The 10,194-nt window shown below is 47.0% G+C and overlaps 1 protein-coding gene across 1 annotated transcript; it reads left to right on the forward strand.

Annotated features, from left to right (window-relative positions):
• The first annotated feature begins 117 nt into the window (after positions 1 to 117).
• EI90DRAFT_2401505 (uncharacterized protein) lies at positions 118 to 2,214 on the forward strand. The gene is made up of 6 exons (XM_039052975.1): positions 118 to 526; positions 579 to 1,049; positions 1,108 to 1,266; positions 1,323 to 1,580; positions 1,639 to 1,930; positions 1,984 to 2,214. Exons 1-5 carry the CDS (start codon positions 245 to 247, stop codon positions 1,783 to 1,785), a joined length of 1,317 nt encoding a protein of 438 aa, XP_038911004.1. The 5' UTR covers positions 118 to 244; the 3' UTR covers positions 1,786 to 1,930; positions 1,984 to 2,214.
• Positions 2,215 to 10,194: the final 7,980 nt, after the last annotated feature.

A 10,194-nucleotide genomic window follows, 5' to 3' on the forward strand; every position in this document is an offset into this window, starting at 1 on the left:
AATTTGCAGTAGGTTGATACCTTGCTCTTTTTTTCCTCCGCTGCGGCTCCCAACGGTGATGGCTTTGTCACAATGCTGACAAGCCTAGCGCGCGCCTAGTTCCATTTCCAAGTCATCTTCCACCTTCGATCTCTTCTATCTAGAGACATGAACGTTCCGACATTGGTTCTTCCGGAGGACGAAGGCTCGGCCCAGACCTCTATTACGTCCGCTGCAACAACGCCAAACCACCAGGACTCCGGAAATGTTGTTGCTGGCGCTGGAAATGCCACCGAAAATGCTACCAATTCCGTCGATAGTGAGTCAGCTATTTGCAGAGCCTTGGGTCCTTCTTGTTCAAGCCATCGACCTCTTATCAGAAGCGATCGCTGTGTTATTACCGTCTCGGCGTAGCGCCGCCGAAGGATATTTCCATGACACGATTCCTTCCTTCGCTTCAAGCTTGACTTCGCCAAGCTTCGTGCCAGTAGCGACCGAGCCTCCTGCTTTCCCAGAACCAGCCTCGGTCGACGATTTCCTCTTCGAAGTAAGAATCAATACTATGATGCCTTGAATCCTCACTCATCCGAGTTTTAAAGCTTGATGAGGGAATCGAGCCCTCACTCGAGCCTCCCCTACCCGATGACACATCTTCTAAAACGCTTCGTGACCGACTTAGCATCCCATTTCCCTGGTCAACACCCACTTTATCCGATGGTTCATCCACAATCGCCCCATCTTTTACATCGTCTTTAAGGAAGAAAGTTGCAAGCATTGCATCGGCAGGCGCTTTCTTTGCCGAATGCTTGGACTCGAAGCCATATCGAATTTTTTCTGTCCGAACGTTCTGCGAAAGCTTATTCAACAGTCGTCGTGCTGCTAATGCCAGGATCGTGTCCATCCAACGATATGGCGATCTTCAAGGGGTGTCGCATCGATTTCTCATCCTGCATGTCACTCGAGCCGACGGAAGGGAATTCTATCTTCGGTTGGATCGCAGACGGGACCACAAAGTCCCGTTGTGGTTGTTTGGAGTACGGGATTTGGGAACGTCACACGCGATAGATACGGTATGTAACGGACTCTTCGATGTCTTTACCGCAGCTAAGCGGCAGTACTACTCGATAGGCTGCTGTTTCTGGTAGACTCGACCACCTCCTTGACTTCACTAATAAGAAGTCGGGCGTAGAGGCCATCATGATCTTTCCCACTCCCGTTCCTCTGGTCGCGGCTGCGCAAGTTCTGTACGCAATCGCAGCAGAATCTCCTGGTTACAAGCTAACCAAAGTAAGCATCAATGTCCGACCAGGTGTCCTCATCAGTGATCCACTAACTGCATGTAGGAAAATTGTTGGTTTTTCGCTTCCGTCATTCAGGAAATGTTGCTGCGGAGGTTCGGGGCAAAGTATGCGAGAGGGTCTCTTAACCATCCCACAATCGGTGCTGAGAGACGAGACCGCATCACAGTTCTGACATATTCGCACATTGCCAAAGACATTAATGCCAATCCAGAGACAATCATAAAATTCGCTGATTTAATGGTAGATTCAAGGCTAAGAAAGGCTGTCAAGTCTGTCCTCGATACTGTAAAACAGCATCATGTGAGAGAATAGCCTGCATGCCGTCATTCACCGTCACTGATCTAGTTTGAGCTATCAGTCCGGTTATCACAGTTCCCCACCCAACGCATTCCAAATCTCCACATCCACTCAAGCTCTCCTTGCCGCATTGCAACGGAAATTACACGAATACCTACATGGACCCAAGGCGCACGGATCTTCCCAAACGATTTCACCGAGTTATTAAATTAATTGTGAACGGCCTATTTTATGCAACTCCCGCTAACTTCCTGTTTTCTAGTAAATTAGTTCAGATCCTCCCATCATGGGAACAACTTCAAGATAATCTCACCACTCCAATATCGAGTATCATACACCTCTTGGAATCATCTGTATGTGGATCACACTGGAGTCGGAGTCGTGAACTGTCTAATCTATCCACTAGCTGCAAGATGCTCTTGCACTGCATCGCCCTTCCTATGATTTGCTCAAAAGTGACCTGGATCCATTTTTTGAGCTCTCTCCGGGGAAAGACACAGTGCTTTTCGCATTGGAGCTGCTTGGGCAATGTGCAGTGCTGGATCAGTTGCCAACGCTATGGCATTTCCAACTAGATGCAGAAATTCCTGATCTCCAACCTGAGTTTGAGTGGCTGATGACGACGCAGCTGAACTTTGTGTGTCGTCATTGGGTCACTCTCCTTTGTACTTTGGACGAGCCCCACGATGATGAAATAATGAAGGCCCTTTCCGGCGCTGTCCCGGCGCTTCTTCACTGGATTGCGGCAATGGGAATCATGGGTGAAATTGACCAAGCATGCCGAGGCATGAGAAAACTAGAACAATGGCTTGTAAGTTGAAAATTTGACTATTGGTTCATTGCTCACCTGTGTTTTTCAGGGGTTCGATGCCAAAGCCGTCAGCAGTATATGCCACGTAATTCGCAGCTTGCGCCATCTGGTCGAGCGATCCCGGGCTGCATTAGCGACCTCGTCCTTATCAATACTTTGATGTAGCCATCCGTTTGTTCCTTCGGATAGCGCATTGGGTGCAACATTCCCGACGAAGTGGGTCGTTAAATGCCGGATTATTTCTCATGTAATGGACAGTAGCCAACCATGGTCACCGCAACCGGGGATAATCCACAGCCCAAGTGAACCCCGCTCTGCGGCATTTTCTCCAGATGGCTGTCATCTAGTCTCAGCCTATAGGGATGGTGTTGTGCGCATCTGGGATGCGGCAACGAAGGCACTTTTTCGGGAAATGAAGGGACATACTGGTGGGGCCAATTCCGTTGCATATTCACCAGATGGCATTCATCTGGCCTCGGCATCGGATGATTGTACTGTGCGTCTCTGGGACGCGGTAACGGGAGCATGCCTTCGAGAACTGAAGGGGCATACTGACGTGGTGAGATTTGTGACATTTTCCCCTGATGGCCTTCATCTGGCCTCGGCCTCGTACGATGGCACTGCGCGAGTTTGGGATACAGTAACAGGGGTGCCCCTCCGGGAATTGAAGAATGATAATATCTCTGCCCTGTCCATTTCCTTTTCACCAGATGGGCGTTATCTAGCCTCAGATGATAGAAACGTGCGTATCTGGGACGCATCGACAGGAGCGCTTTTTCGAACACTGGAGGAACATGCCTCCAGCGTCTATTTTGTGAAGTTTTCGCCAGATGGATGTTATCTGGCCTCAGCCTTGTCGGATATGACCATACATGTTTGGAATGTGGCAACAGGAGTCCTGCTTCAAGAGCTGAAGGGACATACCGCTCATGTCAGGTCCTTGGATTTCTCGCCGGATGGCCATCATCTGGCCTCGGCCTCAGACGACAAAACAGTGCGCATCTGGGATGCGGCAACAGGAGCACCTCTTCGAAAGCTGAAAGGGCATACTAATATGGTTTGGTCCGTGAATTTTTCGCCAGATGGTTGTTATCTGGCCTCGGCATCTCTGGATGGCACTGTACATGTCTGGGGTGCAGCGATGGAATTACCCACTCGAGGGCCAAAGGCAGCGAAAGGTCATGTTGACACCATATCCTGTGTGGAATTTTCGCCTGATGGACGCCATCTTGTTTCGGCCTCCAAGGATGGCAGAGTGCGTGCCTGGGACATTGCCGACAGGAGTTGCATTGGGCAGAGACAGCTCAATAAGATCTTTCGTCCCCACCAAATGCTATTTTCCACCGATGCCTTAACACTTCGCGTCCGAGGTCAGAAAGAGACAAAACATTTCAGCTTTCCAAAATTAAGCGACCTATCCAACCCAATTTCAACATCCTTCCACAAATCTTCACCCACCCATCTCTTTCTTGGTCATAACGCTCTTTGCATCAAGCGCGAAAACCTTGCCCTGCACATCTGTTGGCTACCCGACTACTTCAAGCCCAGCTGTCCAATCGCGGAACACGGTAATCATGTTAGCATTGGTGGAGAGGGAGGGATGATCGCATTCATCAATTTAGACGGACTTGGACCCCCCTCCATTTAGCACTTGCGTGGTATGACGACCACGTTTGCTGAACATATACAAGGATCGCAACTGCCAATAATAATTTCTAACTTGACTAATTTTTAACTTTTAGCGATCGGAGGCGAACCTGTTCAGAGTTTACTACATATTAACGGGCTCTTGGTATATGCATGTAATTGCTCCTTTTGACATGTTGAATTGACATTATCATTTCCTTTCGTCATCTCAATGCCCTATTCATGATGACCAATCCTGATTATCCGATTACCTGTGGACCTGCGCCTCATGAATGAACACTTAGCCTCTCATCGGGCATTATATAAGGTCCGCACTCGGATACCTGAACAGGTAAATCTACCACTGGGCTAATTTACAGGGAGTGTGAGAGACGGTAAAAATGGAGGAAATCATGCACATGAATATTGAGAGGGGTACGTAAGACCCCAATTTGATGCGCAGAACCTAGGAATTTGTGTAGGATCCCTGGTCTGTAAAATATGACGGGGTAGAATGGAGATGTTCCACCGAGGGGTGTCACGCAGCGTCCATACCGCGCCACAGGTTTATAGGAGGGCACATAGTGATTGAGAGTGGACGATACTGGGATGAAGAGGTAGAGAATAACTAGGAGCGGACTCGTGTACATTGGCCAGCTTTCATAGTGGGTCTATCTAGGAGGTGTTGAACCCAACGCCCCCGGGCTGAGCAAGTACAGCAAGCCGAGACTCGCGCTGATGTTCATACACTCAGTCCGCTCGCAGCGCACAGTTGACTGGACAGTGACAGAGAACGGGCTTGACCCCTGGAGCCTTTGTGGGATCCGGCTCGGATCTCAAGTGCTTGGCATGGCTGTGGCTTTCAACTGGAGATGCTCGATTTGGGAACCTCTTGCCATTGAATGGCTAACCATCCAATACATGTGTGTTACTCGATTGCGCACAGACACTACATACAAGCGCACATCTCAGGCACGAAGCTTTGGTGTGAGTATGGATATGCTCCGCCGCCTAGCTGCAGTACACTCAGCAATAGGATCAAGTCCGACAGAGCTTCTCAAATCTTTGCCTCTCTGCTCCGTAGACGTTGCCAAGCTCCCCCCATCATTCTGATAAATATCAAGAATTTTAACTGGACTGGATATCCCGACCGCAACTTCGATGCCACTTGGGGTCTCAAATTGTTGAGGATAATCTGCAGGCTCTGGTGCCTAGTTCTATTTCCAAGTCATCATCTTCCGCCTCCGATCATCAGCAAAAAATTGTTATGCTCCTGAGTGCTCCGGAGTATCGAGAGCACTGGGAGAATCAGGAGGAGATTGGCCGGTCCAGGAACAGCCCATTTCCTCCGGAGTTGGCTAGGTACTCCAGGGCACTCCCAGGAGGGCCTGGAGCATTGCTTTGTGCACAAACATATCCAGCAAATACAATTTAAATGCTTCAAAGTGTATAGGGGTGAGAAGCTTCTGGGAGCTCCTGGAGCATTTGAAAATGAAAAGGAAAAAAAGAGGGAAGATCCCCCATGAATACCTCCTACCACAAGACTAACACAACAAGACACTGCTTAACATTTAGATCAAACACTATACTATATATCAAGGACACTGAGACTCACCAATACACAATCAAAATTTATGGCCTGATATATGTTGGAGGAACCGTGTGCTATGGGAGGCCGGACGAGTTTTCGTACAGCCACATTCCCACATCCGGGTGAGGAACTCGCCCGGACAGCCACATTCCCGCGGTAGCGTGACTACTTAGTCACAACACCTTTTCTCTTTTATATTATTTCGGACTAATCCGTGCCAGGCCACGGACATATTCATTCATTTGAATTCATTTCCTTTTCCCTCAGTTCTTCACGCATATTGGCTGAGACTGAGGTTAGTTAGTTACATTCCCTCATTGCTTTATCATTGTAACTTATATTATGTATATTACCTCTAGTCATTACTCATAGGTAATATATCTAGTTCTTCACGCATATTGGCTGAGACTGAGTCATTACTCATAGTCCAGCTCTGAGATCACAAGTGTCGCTCATCAACAATATATGATTAATCTGGCAACTTAATCACTTTCGGGCTGGCAGAATATGGGGGAGGGGGAAATGGGGGAGAATGAGGGGGGAAATGAGGGGGAAATGAGGGGGAGAATGAGGGGAGAATGAGGGGGAGAATGAGGGGGGGATATAGAGGGAAATGAGGAAAATTTGAAAAATAGGGACTTCTAAAAAGTTGAAAAAAATAATTAGGGAAAAAATCAAAAAAATTCAGGAACTGTAGTGCCTTTGAAGTGCTTTCAGGATATATAATTATTTGCAAAATTGAGGAAGAAATGATGGAGAAAAATGGAAAATACTTTTGGGGACCCGAAAAATAATGAGAACTGAATTGATGGGAAAGTCTGAAAATTGGATAGGGAAGTGAGGGGAAGCCTTGTAGCATTGTTATTTTCTGCTGTTCTAATTTTTCCTGATTGTTCTTGGTCTCACTCCCAGCTGCTACTGGATACTCCTGGATACTCCGGGAAGCTCCTGGGAGGGTCCAGGAGCAGCTAATGGAAAATACTTTTGGAGACCCAAGAACTGAATTGATGGGAAAGTCTGAAAATTGAATAGGAAAGTGAGGGGAAGCCTTGTAGCATTGTTATTTTCTGCTGTTCTGATTTTTCCCGATTCTTCTTGGTCTCATTCCCAGCTGCTCCTCAATACTCCTGGAAGCTCCTGAAAGCTCCTGGGAGGGTCCAGGAGCAGCTGGGAGTGAGACCAAGAACAATCAGGAAAAATCAGAACAGCAGAAAATAACAATGCTTACAAGGCTTCCCCTCACTTTCCTATTCAATTTTCAGACTTTCCCATCAATTCAGTTCTCATTATTTCTCGGGTCTCCGAAAGTATTTTCCATTTTTCTCCATCATTTCTTCCTCAATTTTGCAAATAATTATATGTCCTGAAAGCACTTTAAAGGCACTATAGTTCCTGATTTTCTTTTTGATTTTTTCCCGAAAAAATTTTTTTCAACTTTTTAGAGACCAAAATTTTCCTCCCACTGCTCCTGGCACATTACATACTCCTCACCACTCCCAGCTGCTCCTGAACCCCCTCCCAGGAGAACACTATTGGCTCCAGGAGTGCCCAATCTGCTGTTTTGTCTCCCACATGCTCCAGCCACTCTTGATGCTCCGGAGCATAACGGACTTTTGCTGATGATTTCTACAGTGGAAAATATTTACCATTTTTTGTCTGGTAAAATACGAGCTCAAACACCACTGGAGCGGCGGTAATATACCAATTTGTATGCAGTAATTGACCAGAAATGGATACCAGACCAAAAATGGTGAATAACATCAGGTTTTCTGGTGATGTACGATGTTTTTTATGGTAAATGGCCATTTTTACCAGATTGGTATTTGGTCATTTACTGATTTGTCATTGGTACTTTATGATCTTTGGCATGGTACAATATGGGTCAGAGAATATTCATTTATATGATAGTTAATACACATAGTGTGGCCATCAGAAGTGACCCACAGGCGATGCACGAGCAGTACAGTACCAAGAGAGATAGAATGGTAGTGGAAAACTCGAAGCATTCTATGCGAAACAGAGCAGAGGTGGGATTGGGCGGAGTTGAATGAGTCAGCAATAGCAGTGTGAATAAAAGTGAATGGAGTTAGCGCAAGTGACCAGAGAGAAGTACTGTAAAAAAGTAGTAGTTAGTACATGGGTTATGACTTTTGGGAGTGATAAGCGATGGAAGACATAGCTAGGTCAAATCCCTGATGGCTTGGGCATCGGCATTACTCTGCTTTTTCCCTTGCTGTTTGTTGTATGGGATGCTCCATGCTCGATTGCATCGCATGATGAGTTGTCAATACAGCTCTTCAGGTTGGGCATTCAGTGACCCACTCAATTTCATAGTCTCATGCTCAGGGTGTTTTGAAACAAGCTTTGAGAGTCAGTTAGAACGGAGATCTGCAAGAGCAATAAAGGGACCAACCATGTAGCTTCTCCAAGGGCGTCGAGTGTGTGTGAGACTACATGTCGGACATCATGCCCAAGAAGGCCATGTGAAAACTTGGCCTCGCAGATCAGGAGTTTTGATTTTCTGTGCAACAGAGAGATCCACAGATCGGGTGAGTCCCATGAGTATATGCTATACTTGTGAAGAGGAGAGTGCATCACAATCTAATGAAGGACAAAAGACATGATGTGTGATAGGATGCATGATAAGGCATGTCAGATGAGACTGATGATGTTGGAATTCCGATGGTTATGGCTCATTTGCCATGGAAAGCGTGTTGCCTCACTAGTGGAGCAATATAACAGGCTAAGAAGTCTCAATGAAGTGTGTTTTTGGGCAAAATACACGATAGCATTTAAAGTCAGGAGGAGGGCAGATGGTGAGAGGCAAAGGTAAGGACCTTCAAATGCAACTTACACGCCACAACTGTTAATGCGTCGCTCCAAACTGTCAACATGTCACTCCAAACAGTCTGCTGTAGATTCAAACCCCCATGTCTATCAAAGGACAGTACTGCTTATCAAGCATATAGTACTTGAATGCACTCTCCCGACTTCGAATTTCCTGGGCATCAAGGTGCCAACGACCCACATCCTGGCTCTCCTTTCTGATTGCAGAGCTGATGACAATGCTGCACTCACTCAAATCTCCTTCATTTCTCTCTCAGACACAACACAGATTATCACGAACTTAGCATCAGTATCATCGGTATGTGGCAGGTTTCGTTATAGAACAGCATCGCTGCGATGGGGAGTTGTAGGCCATAGTATTGAGCTTGCACAGCCCACCTTGATGTCGACGATGGTCGACTACATCATGCTTTACTGTAAAACTGGTGTACATAACATGAAATCCTACACTATGTGTCACGTCGCTCAATACCAATGACCATAGGATATCTGGTAAAAGATGGTACACAGAACTTGGTTACCAACCCTCATCAGGTGAGTTGGTACATTACCATTCCTCAATTACCACCCGAAACTTAGTAAATGGTCCTTTACCTACGAAAACTCGGTAATTTACCAGAGTTTACTTCCCACAGTGTTTCTTCTATCTGGGGACATGGACCTGATTCTTCCGGAGGACGAAGGTTCGGCCCACATCTCTACTGCAACGACAACCAGGCTACCGGAACCCCCGGCAGCGTTACTGGCTCCCGGAATGCGGGTGAAAGTGGATTCTGTTGGCGGTGAGTGGTATCTGCGAGCCTTGCTGTTCGAGCCTTCGATACCCTTATTAGAAACTCTCACCGTGTTGTCCCTATCCCAACATACAATTGCTGGAGACTCTTTCAATAACGCGGATACCATTTCGGTTTTTCAGTTCGACTTCGCTAGGCCCTGTGATCATCGATCCTCCCTTATATCCTGAACTAGCCTCCATCGGTTTCCTCTTCAAAGGATGGGTTTTGTAACCTCTTGAACTTTCACTCAATTTGACTCTAATAGCTCAATGCCGGCATCGAGCCCTCACTCGAACCCTTCCGACGATGATGACGCGTTTTCCATGAAAGCACCATTGCTTCGCAGTCGACTTAACACCCTCATTCCCCATTCCTCTACTTCTTTATCAGTGTTGCCCCATCTATTACTTCCTCCTCGGGGCCCGAACACCTTTCCTCCAACAACCCATTTTCCATAAAAACACCATCGCTTCGCAGCCCACTCAGTGGCCCCTTTTCTCATTCCTCGTTCCTCCACCTCATTATCAACCTCGTCCACAATTGCCCAATCTTTTACCTCGTCCTTCAGGAAAAAAGTCACAAGCATTGCATCGGCAGGCGCTTTCTTCATGGAAATGCTTGGACTCTCGGCCATATCGAGAATTTCCTGTACAAACTTTTAGTGAAAGTTTATTCAACAGTCCTCGTGCTGTTAATGCTAGGATTGTGTCTGTTCAGCGATATGGCGATGTTCTAGGAGTGTGACATCAGTTCCTCATCTTTCATGTCGCTCGAGCCAACAGGAAGGACTTCTACCTCTGGTTGGATCGCAGACTGGACTGCCAGGTCCCGTTGTGGGCATTTGTGACACAAGGTTTCCAGACATCAGGTGCCACAGATACAGTATGTAATGATGAACTTCTAACGATGGCCCCAGAGCTAAAATGTGGGACCCTGACAGGCTGCTCTTTCTGGTCGACCTGACCA

The sequence above is a fragment of the Cantharellus anzutake genome (genome assembly GCF_015039405.1).
Source record: "Cantharellus anzutake strain C23 chromosome Unknown EI90scaffold_69, whole genome shotgun sequence".
NCBI lineage: Eukaryota > Fungi > Basidiomycota > Agaricomycetes > Cantharellales > Hydnaceae > Cantharellus > Cantharellus anzutake.